This window comes from Neoarius graeffei, chromosome 3, assembly GCF_027579695.1.
Source record: "Neoarius graeffei isolate fNeoGra1 chromosome 3, fNeoGra1.pri, whole genome shotgun sequence".
In the NCBI taxonomy this organism is placed as follows: domain Eukaryota; kingdom Metazoa; phylum Chordata; class Actinopteri; order Siluriformes; family Ariidae; genus Neoarius; species Neoarius graeffei.
In genome coordinates, this window is record NC_083571.1 from 109834190 (window position 1) to 109852059 (window position 17870).

General features: G+C 41.8%; 1 protein-coding gene across 2 annotated transcripts; it reads right to left on the reverse strand.

Annotated features, from left to right (window-relative positions):
- Nucleotides 1-4379: 4379 nt before the first annotated feature.
- On the reverse strand, nt 4380-14875 carry tagapb (T cell activation RhoGTPase activating protein b). 2 transcript variants are annotated; one of them, XM_060917890.1, is made up of 10 exons: nt 14719-14875; nt 13522-13606; nt 13269-13325; nt 13021-13078; nt 12568-12713; nt 9537-9698; nt 8755-8864; nt 8259-8439; nt 6950-7055; nt 4380-6407 (listed from the first exon to the last, which is right to left on the reverse strand). In XM_060917890.1, the coding sequence occupies exons 2-10, from the start codon at nt 13546-13548 to the stop codon at nt 5296-5298; spliced, it is 1959 nt and encodes a 652-aa protein (XP_060773873.1). In that variant the 5' UTR covers nt 13549-13606; nt 14719-14875; the 3' UTR covers nt 4380-5295. The 2 variants fall into 2 exon arrangements, with proteins under 2 accessions (XP_060773873.1, XP_060773872.1); XM_060917889.1 differs by having other exon boundaries at nt 12568-12716.
- Nucleotides 14876-17870: the final 2995 nt, after the last annotated feature.

The following is a 17870-nucleotide window of genomic DNA, read 5'->3' on the forward strand; positions in this document are numbered from 1 at the left end:
AACATGGGGCAGACATGGCCTGAGGTTGGGCTGAAGTGCCCTAGAGCAAGGCACCTAACCCACAACTGCTCCCCAGGCGCTGTAGCGTAGCTGCCCACTGTTTTGTGGGTGTGCACTCACTGCTCGCATGTGTGCACATTAGGGTGGTTCATAAAATTGACTTTCACCAAATTTTGCCAGATCGCTTTTTGCCTTGTTCCAATTGATATTCTAAGCATCTGTATCAAAAATGGAGTCAATTGCTGCACATTTAGGGGTGGCACACTTTTTTTTTTTCACAATTTTGAAATTTTTAACGTTTTTTTTTCTATTTTCAGGAATAATGACATCAAGAAAGAAATGTAATTTGCTTGAGAAGCCCCCTCTACCTTCCATTTTAGGAGCACGCCTTCCCTCAAAGGAGCAAGTGCTTCTCCACCTCCTCTATCATATTGAAGAGGGGAAGGCTTTATCAGAGGCCACAACAGCAACTATGGTTGAAGTAAAGAAGATATGGGATAAAAGCATTGCAGATGCCGCACTGAAGAGCATCGCATGACATTTGTGGTATCTGTCAGAAGATCTCGTCGCCCTAGCATTTTTTGATGCTCGCATTGATGCTGAAGAAAAGGAGGCAATGCTGAGAAATCTTGAAAGATGCCCTGGGAAGATGCTCAAAAGACTTGATGCCAAGTCTTTCTTCCGCAAGAACAGTACAACTGCCATCTCTAGCCTCGTCACTCGCCGCTCAATCCACTTCTTTGAAGTTCTCACTGAAGGCCAAATTAACAGCACAAGTAACCCTGATGATGTGAGGTCCATTCTCACAGATGAGAATCTGCGAAAAAAAGTTCACGCCTTGAAGGTCATCAATGACAGTGCAGAGAGAGGCATTGCCCTGTCAACAATCTGTGCGAAATGAAGACCAAAAGCAGTTTTTGCTCCGCATTGTGCAAGGACACAGAGACAAAGTATCAAAGAGAACAAGGTCATCATACATGGAATTTAGTGTTTGAACTGTTCTAATGTTCTAATATATGTACAGGGAGATTGGGAGAGATTATTATTGAGCACACTTATCGAGCATTGTTCATTTTTGTAATGTTCAAGTTTCTGCTAAAGTTACGCATTCTTATGTAGAACATTTAAAAATTGTGAAAAGGTGTGCCACCCTTTACTGGCATCCTATTGGCTCAATTTTTGGTACAGATGTTTACAATGTCAATAGGAACAAGGCAAAATGCAATCTGGCAAAATTTAGAAAACTTTTACTTACAGTGGTGCTTGAAAGTTTGTGAACCCTTTAGAATTTTCTATCTCATCTCATTATCTCTAGCCGCTTTATCCTTCTACAGGGTCGCAGGCAAGCTGGAGCCTATCCCAGCTGACTACGGGCGAAAGGCGGGGTACACCCTGGACAAGTCGCCAGGTCATCACAGGGCTGACACATAGACACAGACAACCATTCACACTCACATTCACACCTACGGTCAATTTAGAGTCACCAGTTAACCTAACCTGCATGTCTTTGGACTGTGGGGGAAACCGGAGCACCCGGAGTAAACCCACGCGGACACGGGGAGAACATGCAAACTCCACACAGAAAGGCCCTCGCCGGCCCCAGGGCTCGAACCCAGGACCTTCTTGCTGTGAGGCGACAGCGCTAACCACTACACCACCGTGCCGCCCCTAGAATTTTCTATATTTCTGCATAAATATGACCTAAAGCATCATCAGATCTTCACACAAGTCCTAAAAGTAGATAAAGAAAATGCAGTTAAACAAATGAGACAAAAATATTATACTTGGTCATTTATTTATTGAGGAAAATGATCCAATATTACATATCTGTGAGTGGCAAAAGTATGTGAACCTCTAGGATTAGCAGTTAATTTGAAGGTGAAATTCGAGTCAGGTGTTTTCAATCAATGGGATGACAATCAGGTGTGAGTGGGCACCCTGTTTTATTTAAAGAACAGGGATCTATCAAAGTCTGATCTTACAACACATGTTTGTGGAAGTGTATCATGGCACGAACAAAGGAGGTTTCTGAGGACCTCAGAAAAAGTGTTGTTGATGCTCATCAGTCTGGAAAAGGTTACAAAACCATCTCTAAAGAGTTTGGACTCCACCAATCCACAGTCAGACAGACTGTGTACAAATGGAGGAAATTCAAGACCATTGTTACCCTCCCCAGGAGTGGTCGACCAACAAAGATCACTCCAAGAACAAGGCGTGTAATAGTTGGCGAGGTCACAAAGGACCCCAGAGTAACTTCTAAGCAACTGAAGGCCTCTCTCACATTGGCTAATGTTCATGAGTCCACCATCAGGAGAACACTGAACAACAATGGTGTGCATGGCAGGGTTGCAAGCAAAAAGCCACTGCTCTCCAAAAAGAACATTGCAGCTCGTCTGAAGTTTACTAAAGATCATGTGGACAAGCCAGAAGGCTATTGGAAAAATGTTTTGTGGATGGATGAGACCAAAATAGAACTTTTTGGTTTAAATGAGAAGCGTTATGTTTGGAGAAAGGAAAACGCTGCATTCCAGCATAAGAACCTTATCCCATCTGTGAAACATGGTGGTGGTAGTATCATGGTTTGGGCCTGTTTTGCTGCATCTGGGCCAGGACGGCTTGCCATCATTGATGGAACAATGAATTCTGAATTATACCAGCGAATTCTAAAGGAAAATGTCAGGACATCTGTCCATGAACTGAATCTCAAGAGAAGGTGGGTCATGCAGCAAGACAACGACCCTAAGCGCACAAGTCATTCTACCAAAGAATGGTTAAAGAAGAATAAAGTGAATGTTTTGGAACGGCCAAGTCAAAGTCCTGACCTTAATTCAATCAAAATGTTGTGGAAGGACCTGAAGCGAGCAGTTCATGTGAGGAAACCCACCAACATCCCAGAGTTGAAGCTGTTCTGTATGGAGGAACGGGCTAAAATTCCTCCAAGCCAGTGTGCAGGACTGATCAACAGTTACCGGAAATGTTTAGTTGCAGTTATCGTTGCACAAGGGGGTCACACCAGATACTGAAAGCAAAGGTTCACATACTTTTGCCACTCACAGATATGTAATATTGGATCATTTTCCTCAATAAATAAATGACCAAGTATAATATTTTTGTCTCATTTGTTTAACTGGGTTCTCTTTATCTACTTTTAGGACTTGTGTGAAAATCTGATGATGTTTTAGGTCATATTTATGCAGAAATATAGAAAATTCTAAAGGGTTCACAAACTTTCAAGCACCACTGTATACCATCATATTGTGAACCACCCTAGTGCGCATGGGTGTGTTCACTGCTTCAGATGGGTGAAAAGCACAGTGAAATTCCTCCTCTGCATAAAAGTCTGCGCTTGAGTGTACATGTGATAAATAAAGGCTTCTTGTCTTATACTATTTAGACATTACTGAGACTACACCACTTTTCATTTCGTTGGAATTTGGACACCTCTTTTAACTGTCTCCATTTCCCTGGTGTCAGTGCTGTGCAAATGCTCAGCTCTTACACAACCGTTACGCAACATTGCCCACACAGACCACTAAAACACTTTCAAATTCTTCAGTATACTTTATTTAGGCCGTCCATGTCCGTGACAGGTGTTCACATCCCAAAACAGGACATTTGTTTGTATAATTTCTTACACTGGACAATTGTTGCTTTGTCAACAGTCGAAGATTATTCATGGCCTCTGAAGGTGAAGCACGCACATCGTAATGAAACATTTAATTATATAATCAACAGCTTAGAGATGAAAAAAACGTGCTACTGTATTATGCAAGATGGAAGTGTCCGTTTGCATCCATGGTCACGACAGAGGCCAAGATGCTGTACTGTATGTAGCATTTTCTGAATGGACTGAGACATGGGGTACTAAAACCATGCTCATTTTATAGTTCATATCCTTGTCTGTGTTTGCATGTGTCTATTCTAAGAAGTGACACTTTTTTTTCTCACTTTGCGCACTCTGAAAATTACACTCTCAGTGGCGCAGCATAGAGTTCACTGGTGGTTTTTCTATTAGGTAAAATATTTTCAAAAGAAACCAACTACACTCGCACTATACAGCTGTCTGCTGGTAGCAGTGCTCTTAGCGAAGAAGGAGGAAATGGCAGCACATGTTCTACAAGCAGCCTGAATTCAGAGAAAAACCAAATCGGTCCGCGTGATCATTGTTGACTTCCTCTGTGCAGAGCTCTTAAGCTGAACATGCTGCTTTCAATTAGGCTTTGTCTCCATTATGCAATTCCTTTTATAAAAGTAGAACAGCATATACAGTATATTATCGTCACAGCATCAGGTTTCTGATTACACAAACCACATAATGGAGTTTACGTTTCATTATCGTTTCATATAATACCAAAGGACGAGATGTTCTGAAGAGAAAATTAATAGAACGTGAAGTTTATTGTAGTGAAGGAAAGTGGGATATTAACACATCGAATACATATATATACACACAAACAGACATCTATCTAATGTACAAGTGTCATCATGAAAGTGCCAGAGACGTATGCAGAAAACCTAAGAATAAACGTTTTAGTCAAATAGTTAAGAATAATAAGGGTAAAACAAAATATATACAAATTTGTGCAAATATAGGCAATCAGCCAGGACATGCTTGATGTTGAAGTTTGCTTTTTTTTAAGTTTTGAACCTGAGACACAAATCTGACCCAGTTTCTTTTTACAAATACCTGCTCAAATCTTCATGTATTTTTCAAATAGGATTGTCATTTTTAAATGTATGGGTTTGTAAAACAGCAAGAATTGTCTGTTTATCTACAAACATTCCAGTTTCTGATAAAATTCCACTTTCAGACTTTGGGAGGTGTTGCCCAGGGGGCAAAATGACACCAAATTAAGTTAAGCAAAAAAGTGATTTTCGTTTCAAGATGGCTGTCCTCATAAAAATTTAAAGTGTCCAGCTATACCGTGAAGTTTTGTTCATGTTTACAGATGATAGATTGTCCTCCATTACATTGCTGTGTCTACATGACATTCCTGAAGTCATTGCTGTGATTTGAAGCAGCTATTTATTTTTGGTGAGAGATTTACTTGTTAGCATTATTAGCCTTGGTGCTCCAGTGCAAAAGTAAATCATTGAATTGTCCTTTAAAAGGCTGTTCTATTTACATATTGTTATATTTACAGTACATAAACATAGCTTCACACTGGTGATATTATTTTTACATTAGCATATTAAATAGCTTTTAGAAATGGGGGGGGGGAATGACACTGCTTTACAGGGAATGACTCCGCCTAATAAGTGCTTTGTGAAAACAACAAAAAGCTAAGTACTCATTTACACGTATGACTCTTTTCCATATGAGAGCTCCTCGAACACAGGCTGACTGCACCGACGCTGGAGTTTTTCGATCCTGGTGCAGCTTATCGACTCAGACATGGCTCTTTGCCTAAATGAGCACTGCTGAGGTGCATCTAAGCCATTGTCCGATAAGCTAAGATTGTCCAGAATTTGGCTAACTGGACAAGGGTCCAGGATGTAATCGTTCATAGAGACGGGCCGAGATCTTTGGCCGAGCTCTCTTGCATCATGGACAGTCATGGAAGGGTATTTCGGAGGTGCCTGCAGGACTCCGGAATTTACAGCCTGTTGGTAGGATGGCGGACTGCCAGGGTCACGTCTGTCCACATGCTGAAAGACCTCTATGGCAGAGAGTGGCCTTTGGCGTCTCACTGGCTCATCTGGAACCTCTGCCTCATTCTGAGAGTCCTCCTGCAACGTTCCACATGGAAAAGTGCCCTCTTTTTGTGCCTCGGTTTTCTTGCTGCTTCCCCTGTTGATGGAGAAACTTCCCAGGCTTTTGGCCCTTTTAAATGGAAACGGCCGCCTTAAAGTCATGTCCATTTTGGATTTTCCATTAAGAGACATGTGTCTCTCAGGTTGTGCTTTCCGAGGGCTGGATGGAGAAGGCAAAGGAGACGTGGCAAACACTGAATTCTCAGAGATGTTCGAGTTATTGCTTTCCAGAGAGCAAGATGAGGAACAGGAGCACGTTTTGGTGATGACTGGTACTTCAAGGTTTAGACTGCCAGTCGTTTTTCTCAGTAAAGGTTGCATCTGTCTCCCCTGGGCTCGTAGGAACGAGTCATCAGAATGTTGCTTCTTCATCGGCTGTTCTTCATACTCTTTCGCAGAAGAGCAGTCATCGTGACTCCGTGCCAGAAATCGGAGGTCCTTCACCCCGACCGAGGAAAAGATAGCAGGCTCAGAGCTGCGCCGGTCGAAGGGCTGTGTGAAACTCTCGGAAATGTCTTCTGAGGAATGGGAATGACTGGTTGAACACTGGATATGGATGTGAGGACATGTTTGCTGTGTGTGCCCTGTCGCTTCTCCACTCTCTCCATCAGTGCTGTCATATGCTGAATCGTGCTGGTGTGAAGATGTGGTATCTGCATGAAATCAAAGTTGCGTTATGACTTGGAGGATGCATTACGTATTCAGGAACAAGTCTCAAACAATCACCGCAAACCATTTCATGATTGTAACGGAGTCATATACGTTCCAAATGACAGGGATTTTAATCTTGAAAGTAAGACCTTCAAGCATTTCGGTGTCTCAATCTTATAGTGAACTTAGTGTTCTTTAAATGCAAAAAAAAAAATAATAGATTAAGAATTGGCCATGGGGAAGCCATGGCTTAATGGTTGGAGAAGCAGCTTTAGGACCAAAAAGTTGCTGGTTTGAATCCCTGGACCAGCAGGAATGGCTGAAGTGTCCTTGAGCAAGGCATCTAACCCCCAATTGCTCCCCAGGCTGCTCTAGATATCTGGTTATACGTCACTCTGGATAAGAGTATCTGCTAAATGCCGTTAATGTAACATAAAAGAGTTGGAAACTCAGAATCTGGCCCTACATGGAGTCTGATTTGATAATGAAGCTAGTTCATGAGGTAAAAGCACAAGTTTAATTTAATTAGCTTGGTTTTCTGTACCTGAGTTAAGTTCCAGCTCTTTTTCTGGGTCTTCAAGCAGAGTCAGGATCTTTTCTCCAAAGATTTCACAACAATTTTCAATCAGGAACTGGGTTAAGCTTGCCGCCTAGGACACAAAATGACAATTATGATAAGGCGATAAGGATTTATTAAATATAGCATTGCCTATCTGTGTAACCTAGTTGTACATGGCTAGTTCCTGTGAAGCGGTGTTTTGGGGATTTTCCCTGAAGGTCTGAGGTAAACACCATGCAAACATCTCATCTCATCTCATTATCTCTAGCCGCTTTATCCTGTTCTACAGGGTCGCAGGCAAGCTGGAGCCTATCCCAGCTGACTACGGGCGAAAGGCGGGGTACACCCTGGACAAGTCGCCAGGTCATCACAGGGCTGACACATAGACACAGACAACCATTCACACCTACGGTCAATTTAGAGTCACCAGTTAACCTAACCTGCATGTCTTTGGACTGTGGAGGAAATCAGAGCACCCGGAGGAAACCCACGCGGACACGGGGAGAACATGCAAACTCCGCACAGAAAGGCCCTCGCCGGCCACAGGGCTCGAACCTGGACCCTCTTGCTGTGAGGCGACAGCACTAACCACTACACCACCGTGCCGCCCTTTAAAATTTGTTTTGTTTTTAGATATTTACTTTACATAGTATATAGATGAAATTACTGGCAAAATGTCAGCCCTTGTCTATCTTTTCCACCAACTGAAGGGACCACCTGTGAAAATTTTTAACGCCCTGCATGAACAGTTTTTTTTGTCTGACTTTTAGGAGTGGGATCTAAAATGAGAACTTGCATTAAAATATTTTACTTAAAGTAATGTGGATCTAATTGGGAAAAGCTTCTTAAACTATTCAACTACAGTGGTTACTCTCAGCGAGTGTCTGGTTTCTTGAGCTGTTTCAGAGCCCTATAAGGATCGAGAAATGTGTTCAAAGACATTTGTCGAAGTGCGATTGTCTTCTTCCTTCTGAATATTTTCCCTACAGTGCTACAAAAATAGTCCTTAATTCATAGTTCTTGGGTATTTTCTAGGTAGTCCTGATATAGCTCTAATACATATCCGATACAGACATGATTATTTTCGGTCAATGTGAAAATCCAATTTGCCCATTTTTCCCCTCTGTGTTTGTTTTTCAAACTGTTTTTGCTCGTACAATTCACACTCGTACTCGAGCAAACAAAAATATTTGCCTAGTAAAAACTAAACTGCTGTGGTTTTGACATGCATCAACACACCACACTCTGATCTTTATGAGCTTTATGAGTAAGAGTGAGATGACAGGTGTCTAACCTTTTCAACCATGCTCACATCCAGCGACTGGCTGCTGTGCTGTAGCAGAGTCGGTCCAATGCAGATGGCCAAATTTTTGGGATCCATTTTGTTCTTCTCTGATTGCTGGATAATGTGGCAAAGCAAACAGAGCAGGTGCTGCAGCAGGATGCTGTTGCCTTCAGGGAGTTTGGAAACAATCCTAAACACACAGAGAAGGGACCAGGTGAAAAAGAGGAAGAACAATAAATCGGTTTGGTGCTCTCTCTCTCTCTCTCGCATTTTTTTTTTAAACCAGGCTCTGTCTCGTTCTACTCCAAAAGCAGAAGTGGCGTCCCGCCATTTTAACAAGTTGACATTCGGTTGTTCCCAATTTGAAGGCGATAAGTCCACTGAAAACCCTACTTTCTGTTCCTCTTCTGAAGTTAGCCAATGAAGTTCGGCGCTTTCTTGAAAGCAAAAAAGTACCTAACTATACCCACGTCTTGCTTTCTCTTTCTTTCTCTTCTAGGCTTACCTTCTCAATTCAGCATGGCTCTCCTCTTTCTTCTTGTCCTCCAGTGCTTCTATCCACTCAGCATAGTGCTCCGCCACCAGCAGACTTCCTGGAAGCTCCTTTAGGAAAGCCTGCCAATAGAGTGGCATCAGTATTATTAATTTACCGACTTATATCTTCGACAACTGGTGGATATTTTGCCATGTTTGTCATTGTGTTGGAAATGGGTTTATCATGCCATGTCATCAAGTATCAAGCTTGAATACACAGTCATTACACACAACTACGATACTGAAAGATCCTGGAGGTTTACTTGACTTTTTTTTTCCTCCAGAATATAGTGGGATACAGATGTGATCATAACAATGCATATGATTGTATAAATGGTTGTATGCTGTAATAGGGGGCGGCACGGTGGTGTAGTGGTTAGCGCTGTTGCCTCACAGCAAGAAGGTCCTGGGTTCGAGCCCCGGGGCCGGCGGGGGCCTTTCTGTGTGGAGTTTGCATGTTCTCCCCGTGTCCGCGTGGGTTTCCTCCGGGTGCTCCGGTTTCCCCCACAGTCCAAAGACATGCAGGTTAGGTTAACTGGTGACTCTAAATTGACCGTAGGTGTGAATGTGAGTGTGAATGGTTGTCTGTGTCTATGTGTCAGCCCTGTGATGACCTGGCGACTTGTCCAGGGTGTACCCCGCCTTTCGCCCGTAGTCAGCTGGGATAGGCTCCAGCTTGCCTGCGACCCTGTAGAAGGATAAAGCGGCTAGAGATAATGAGATGAGATGCTGTAATAGGGACAGCATGTTTACCTTTAATAATCCGACCAGCAGAGTCACAGGCAGCGCTTCCAAGTCCACCTCAACCCCAGAGTCGAGTTGATCCCGGACATCATTCAGGTTCTTGATGTTACACGGTTTCCGGAAAACTCCCTCTGTATCGGGACCTTTCCTCCACAACAGCACAAGAACATCCTGAATGGACACAGATGAAGATGAAGTTAACATAAGAAGAATTCATATAGACTTTTGTGTATTGGTCTGTTTGGTCATTCTTCATGTTTGTTATTCTTATTCCTGCAAAAAGTGAAACTAAAGTCCCCGTGAAAGATCTCATCTCATTATCTCTAGCCGCTTTATCCTGTCCTACAGGGTCGCAGGCAAGCTGGAGCCTATCCCAGCTGACTACGGGCGAAAGGCGGGGTACACCCTGGACAAGTTGCCAGGTCATCACAGGGCTGACACATAGACACAGACAACCATTCACACTCACGGTCAATTTAGAGTCACCAGTTAACCTAACCTGCATGTCTTTGGACTGTGGGGGAAACCGGAGCACCCGGAGGAAACCCACGCAGACAACATGCAAACTCCGCACAGAAAGGCCCTCACCGGCCACGGGGCTCGAACCTGACCTTCTTGCTGTGAGGCGACAGCACTACACCACCGTGCCACCCTCCCGTGAAAGATTTAAAAAAAACAAAAACTCTCATGTCATATGGCAGCTTTCTGATCTTTTTTGAGATGCTTAAACCGTGGTGGAGATGCTAACACAAGATTTGCTACCCGTGAAAACACCGCTGTGTCTATCTGATCGAACATTTCCTATTGATTAGATCTTACATGAAGCTTGTGCACATGTGTAGGAAGTGCAGCTTAGAATTGACAATGGCGTCTTCTGCAGACTTTTATGTAATTTCTGAGTCACTGATTTAATTTTAGTTGACAAAAAATAATAGTCCTGAGAATGGACTGCGTTGCGTACGAATCTTCTCTGACAGTGTTATACAGGTGGAAAAGTTATCAGGCCGCGTAGCTCTGAGTAGAAATATCAGCAAAAGATATCTTAATGAACTAGATATCTGAAAAAAAGTTTACTAGTCTATTAATGCTAGAGCAAAAAGAGAAGGGAAAATGTGCAGGATCCATGAATGAAAAGAGAGGAACTGAAAGAGAGAAGAAACTAGTTCTTCATTGACTCTATGATGCACATGACGACAAAATGTTGGCACGATTTCTACCAAAGTCTACTCAGCAAATCATGGCTGTTTATTATTGTTTCTATAGGAAGGTGTGATAAAGTAAGTGACAAGAACGAACGTGTTCATCAACGTTACACAATGTTAACTGTAACGGTTAAGAAGTGCGATGTGTTAGAAAATAATTTAAAAATTAATTGTTGGTTAATTGCTGTGGTATAAAAGGAAACGAAACACTTTGGGATATTCAGGAACTCAACACACTCAGAAAATAAAAGTATATTATTATACACTGCAAAAAAATTGAAATTGAGGAGAAAATTACTCAATTATCTTGCTGCATGGACATATTTACTTGACAAGACATCTTGGAATAAGTTGGTCACAATCTAGAAGTAGGTTTAATAATCTCAGAATTGGTGTCCTGTATTCTTCTAATACGAAATGCTAGACCGCTTCAGCTATTTAAGATATTTTCACTTGCTAAGACGTCATTTTTTTGTAGTGTACCTTTAGGAGTGCAGTGGCTTGCTACTGAATCAGTACCCTCTAAGGTACTTATTTGTACCCTTTATATACTGCTTGGGAACATACATGTACCTTTTTGGCCCTAAAAAGAGACACAGTTACCTTGAGGTCCAATAATGAACCCTAGGGGGTACATTATTGTAGACTGTACCTTGGGGGCCAGAAATGGACTCCAACTATAACCCTATTTCTAACACTGCATTAAAAAAAAAAAAGCATTCCCTGTTTTGTCCTTTATTCAACCTATAAATAAGTTATCTGCCTAAACAAGACTCATCAAGAGATGATGTATCCCCCCTACATGAAACCCCACTCCAAATTTTCCTAAGTTGAATTGATTGCCATGGAAATATGGGGGAAAAAAAAAAATCACAGAAATCCCAAAATATCAAAAGGTGGAAGTCCTCTAGTCACTTAACATAACTGAGGTTTCATGAAAAAAAAAAAAAAAATTATATATTCCTAATAGCTTTTGACTTGGGCGGCAAGGTGGTGTAGTGGTTAGCATTGTCGCCTCACAGCAAGAAGGTTCTGGGTTTGAGCCCAGCATCCGATGAGAGCCTTTCTGTGTGGAGTTTGCATGTTCTCCCCGTGTCTGCGTGGGTTTCCTCCGGGTGCTCCGGTTTCCCTCACAGTCCAAAGACATGCAGGTCATGCTAATCGGTAGCTCTAAATTGACTTTAAGTGTGAATGGTTGTTTGTGTCTAAGCCCTGCGATGACCTGGCGACTTGTCCAGGGTGTACCCCGCCTCTTGCCCATAGTCAGCTGGGATAGGCTCCAGCTTGCCCACAACCCTGCACAGGATAAGCGGCTACAGATAATGGATGGATGGCTAGTTTGAGTTACACTCTGGAAACTCTCATATCTCATTATCTCTAGCCGCTTTATCCTGTTCTACAGGGTCGCAGGCAAGCTGGAGCCTATCCCAGCTGACTATGGGCGAAAGGCGGGGTACACCCTGGACAAGTCGCCAGGTCATCACAGTGCTGCACATAGACACAGACAACCATTCACACTCACATTCACACCTACGGTCAATTTAGAGCCACCAGTTAACCTAACCTGCATGTCTTTGAACCGTGAGGGAAACCGGAGCACCCGGAGGAAACCCACAGGGAGAACATGCAAACTCCGTACAGAAAGGCCCTCGCCAGCCACGGGGCTCGAACCCGGACCTTCTTGCTGTGAGGCGACAGCGCTAACCACTACACCACCGTGCCGCCCTTCTGGGAACTATGTAAATGTAAAATAAAGCAGCTGATGAAGAATTAATAATAACAGTAATGTGCTTGCCTATACAGTATATTTATAACAGAGAAGAAGCAGCAAGACGTACAGCGATGGGTTTGGGGATTTTAGCATTTCCAGGGAGAGGCTGGCCAAACAGCAGGCTCGTCTTGTGTCCTGGCCGTGTTGGGATGCCTGTGTGTGTGTCTCTTCTCTTCAGCTTGGAGAGCAGTTTCCACTTACTCCCATAGTGTTCTGCTGAGGTCAAAAATAAATCACATGAGTGTGAGTCAGAGTGAAAAGGAAGAGTTGATAAAAATAGATCAAAAGCTGAGACTTAGTGCGTGCACAATAAAGTTTACACAACAAAGGACCCACATGAGCTAGAACTTCATATATAAAGTCACAAAGTCATGCACTTTTATCTCCCTCTCGCTTCTTCTTCTCCCACCCCTACTCTCTCCTTTTATTCTCGCCCACACAGTTGCACTTGTACACTCTGGAGGGCACCTAACCGCCCTTGTGGTCAGAAACCGCCTTTTTGATTTGAGTTTGAACTCACCAATCGCCTGCTCTGTCTTGCACTGCAGGGAAGAGCCGTTGCCGTTGCCATGGAGAGCCTGGAAAACAGTGAGCTGTGAGTTGTGTGCCAATACAGAAGTACACAGTGTAACTGCACACACGCCCTCATAACCACACTGATGTGCTACATGCCCGCCACACCCGCAAGCCTTTTTGTAAGGAAACAAACAAGCTGCCTGCCATCGTCAATCCGATATTTTGAAAATGTGTCGAAAAACCAACACTCACACTAATTTGCAGGTCAATGACGGTGTCCTCCATTCCTCCTCCACTCAGATCTTTATTCTGCAACAACAGAGCACACACATTAACACAGGTAATAGGGAACTTTTTTTTGTTTTTACATTTGATTTTAGAAGCTTGGATTAAAAGTCCAACTTCAAACCAAGAATTTGGACACTTAATAGAGAAATTAAGATAAAATCCATCAAGTACAAGGTCAATAGACACTTAATACAAACTGACTTATAGGTGTGCTTACTGTCATGGCGCTGCTCAAGACCTTCATGAGGACACTTGGAGGTGGCGAAATCGTAACGGTCCTCTTCCTAGCTTCTGTAATTTTCCTGTTATCAATCACATGCAGTGCGATTAGTGGTTTTGTATCAGAAATCTCTTTCGACTTTCCACCAAGCAAATCACAGAAGCTTTACCGTACGATGTTCCTGTTATCAAAAACGATATCTTTTTTTTATTGTAAAGCAAGTGATTCAACTTCATAGCTGATCACACAATGACCCAACGTGCTCTGTTGTTGATGACAAAACAACAAGTGACAATTTAAAATATCAACCTTCTATTAAGTGTGATACGCCCAGTAGGATTGTCGATACTCAACAGTAAATTTGGCTTAAATGCTAAATAACATTCCGTAAATGCTGTTTTTTTTAAAAATTGCAGCCAGGTTCTTGCCCAACCTAATAATCATATCTTTTTTGACTAATCAGACACAAGGTACGCCACCACACATGCCAGAGCAGTTGAGGGTTAGGTGCCTTGTTCAAGGGCACGTGAGCCAATCCTGCCAGTTCAGGGAATTGAACCAGCAACCTTTTGGTCCTAAAGCTGTTTCTCTAACCATTTGGCCATGACTTCCCAAAGCCATACTAAAACAAATGCTGTGATCTTTATCATCAGTACAACTTGGGCATAAACGGATATTGTGTGTATTGTAGTTTAGATTTTATGTTACTATTTTGTCAGTGACCGCAAACAAAATCTAAAATAATAATGAATAAAAAGTGAAAAGACAAACTAAGATGTGCACCAGTATCTATGAGTTATCTCCTAGCTTGTTTCAGGAGAACATTAAAATCTTCACACCATAAAATATCACAATAACACCATCAACTAACTAATTTATATAAATTGATCAGAAAACAACGACTCATGACGAAAATGAATGAAATCAGATGCATTAGTGTTAATCTTAACAGCCTTAATAATAATAAAACAATTAATGGAATACATTTTGCAATACGAATCCAAATCCCTTAAACAAAACAATGCTGATTTTTCAAATTAGTTTTTAGTTCTTACAGATGTGCATGGGTACTGAACTCATTAGTATGCCACACGACTTGCCGACTTTATTGATCTTGTATAAATAACTTTGTATGATTTGCTTATCAACGATACTAAACAGAATAATGATACAGTATCAGAGAGAGGTACGTACCTGTGAACAGTATCTAACCAGCGTTCTTTAACTTCAGGTGAACTGCATGAGGTAAAATAACAGCATGGTTTGAGTTACTGATCCACAGAGCTCATACACACCACACCGAAGCACAAATTGCACCCAATGATGGACCAGCTGCACACACGCGGCCTCTTCTTAACAAGCGGAAACTGTACCAAGTCATGAGGACAGGAAGCAGCGTCATGGTAACACTACCACTTCCTCATTTCGACCTGACGCTGTGTCTGAGTGGAAAATTTCCCTGCGTATTCAGGTGGCCGAGCACCTGAATGCGAATAGGTATTAGGGGTCGATATGGGACAACAGGAAGTAAAAATGCATGCTCAAATCGAAATCATCAGAGAAGTGCAAAGTGTCAAACTGTGGTGGTTTGGAACGTGAAAAGAAGGGTCATGTGAGATTAAATGTGTTGTGTCTACAAGGACATCAGCAAGGTATTAGTTTACAAACACGCCAACTCATCATGAGAGACGAGAGTGGTGCTACCTGTCTGTCTGTCTGTCTGTCTGGTTTTGTCCATTGATATAAATATTTTATTGGTATGAAATATTAACACACACACACTGTTTAACTGATCATGAAAACGCTCTTGCTCACGGTCATATGATGGGCTTCAGGAGGCGTGTGCACTGACAGAATGTGTGAGACGTGTGTGTTTTTTTGAAAGTTGCAATAGTGGGTCATGTGGAATGTGTATATATCATGTGCTAGATGTGTACTGTGGTGTAAGTCATAAATGAAAGTGAATTCTTTGGTGCAACTATTAAAAATGTAAAAAAAAAAAATGCTACACTCGACACCCTTAGTAGAGAATTATTTTATGAACATAATCCAAATCTTAGGCTCATTATTCAAACGTCTGCGTTAATATTCGGACTATTTATTATCTATAGCAATAGAGTTTTCTATTCCTGACAGAAGTTCGGCCTTAATTTTGACTCCATACTGTAGGTTTTTAGGAGTTACGTATGAACGTTTGAATGAAACCGGTTCAATTCAAATAATCAGCGAAACAGGCTAATAACTATTATTCTATCCACATTCACTGGATATGAGCAATCGTGCACTCTGATTGGCTGCTCTACTACTAGGATATCAGCTCATATACCGTGAGTAGAGAAAAATAAAATGGCAGATCGTGTTGCTGAACCAACCGAGGACGAAATAAAGACTCATCTCATCATCTCTAGATGCTTTATCCTGTTCTACAGGGTCGCAGGCAAGAATAAAGACTCTATTCAGAAACAAAAAAACAAAACAAAAATAAAAAAAAGCAGCAAAATATGGAATGAAAGTATCTGATGGTGAGAACGTATCTTTAAAATGAGCTCATCTCATCTCTCATTATCTGTAGCTGCTTTATCCTGTTCTACAGGGTCGCAGGCAAGCTGGAGCCTATCCCAGCTGACTACGGGCGAAAGGCGGGGTACACCCTGGACAAGTCGCCAGGTCATCACAGGGCTGACACATAGACACAGACAACCATTCACACTCACATTCACACCTACGGTCAATTTAGAGTCACCAGTTAACCTAACCTGCATGTCTTTGGACTGTGAGGGAAACCGGAGCACCCGGAGGAAACCCACGCGGACACGGGGAGAACATGCAAACTCCGCACAGAAAGGCCCTCGCCGGCCACAGGGCTCGAACCCGGACCTTCTTGCTGTGAGGCGACAGCGCTAACCACTACACCACCGTGCCGCCCTCAAGTATTATTATTATTATTATTATTATATTTTTCACAAATTGCTCCTGTCATTTCACCAGTTTGTTTACATCCTAAGCGGAAATTATTTTGTCGGACACTTTGCGGAAAGTTTTTATTTATCGAATTTGCAAAAATTAAAAATAAAAATGCTCTGTCAAAATCTAGTGAATGTGGAGAGAATAAAACAGTTATTCCACTCAATCTCGTTGTACATGGCTTATCAGCTCGTGTACGACTCGATTTCATGAAAGAACTGGTATATTTAACACAAATAATAAATATAACTGGTGGTGAGTTACACCACGGTGACAAATGTGAAATCTCAAGGTCTGATCCATGGGGATCCATGAAATGTAGACATGGGATCTAAGGTGTGGGTGGGTTTTTTTTTTTTTTTTTTGTCTCCCCCACCCCACAAATCACACCCTACATCAAAACAGTCATACTTATTTTTCCAAGTTGTATAATAATTAGCTTATTTGATTGGTCCCTTGAATTGAAGGGGTTCAATCCTAACCTCAGTAACTCTAAATAGGCTATCAATAACGTCAGTTTAGATGTAATGTGGTGTGTGTGTGTAAGTTCAAGAATAAAAAGCTGAACTGCTCCAATAAATAACAGTGATTATGTGACACAGGGGAAGCTTTCAGTTTTCATTGCCAATATAGTCAAAGAAAAACATAACATAAAAACAGGACCGTTATAATAACTGGACTTGATACTGGTTTCACTACTCAAATCGGTTACACGATTTTTGCTATTCTGTCTGTATCATATAAACACAAAACACTAAAGTTGAACTTTACTAGGAAAATGTCAAAACGATGTACATTTGCAGCGGTATCTACCAAAAGTCCCTCTTGTCTTTTCCTACAGATGGCTGATTTCCCTCCGTGAGTTTCTCTGTGACGTGGAATACCCCGCCAGTGAGCATGTGAACAGAATGTAGATTTGTGTTACACAAAATAACTTTGTGGTGGTGGAGGAAATTTAGCTTCCTCTATATTTACTTCCCTTTTTTTAATTTTGGTACAAATCTCACTCTATGCTGTTACACTAAAAAGAGGCAGTTGGTCAAATGCAAAGGAGGGAAAAAACAGCACTATTATGGTCAATACAAAACAATAAAGACTAAGAACACATTCCCACTTACGAACATTGTACACGCGTGATGCCTTGAATAATGTTTTATACTGAGTGAGCTGACGAACCACATGGCCCTTCATTTCCTATACAGTGGATCTAAAAAGTGTACACACCCCATTAAAATGATTGGTTTTTCTGATGTAAATAAAAGAGACCACGATAAATAGCTTAAACTTTTCCCACCTTTTAATGTGACCTATAACCTGCACAATTCAATTGAAAAACAAACAAATCTGTTAGGGGGGAAAAACATAAATAAAAATGTACAATA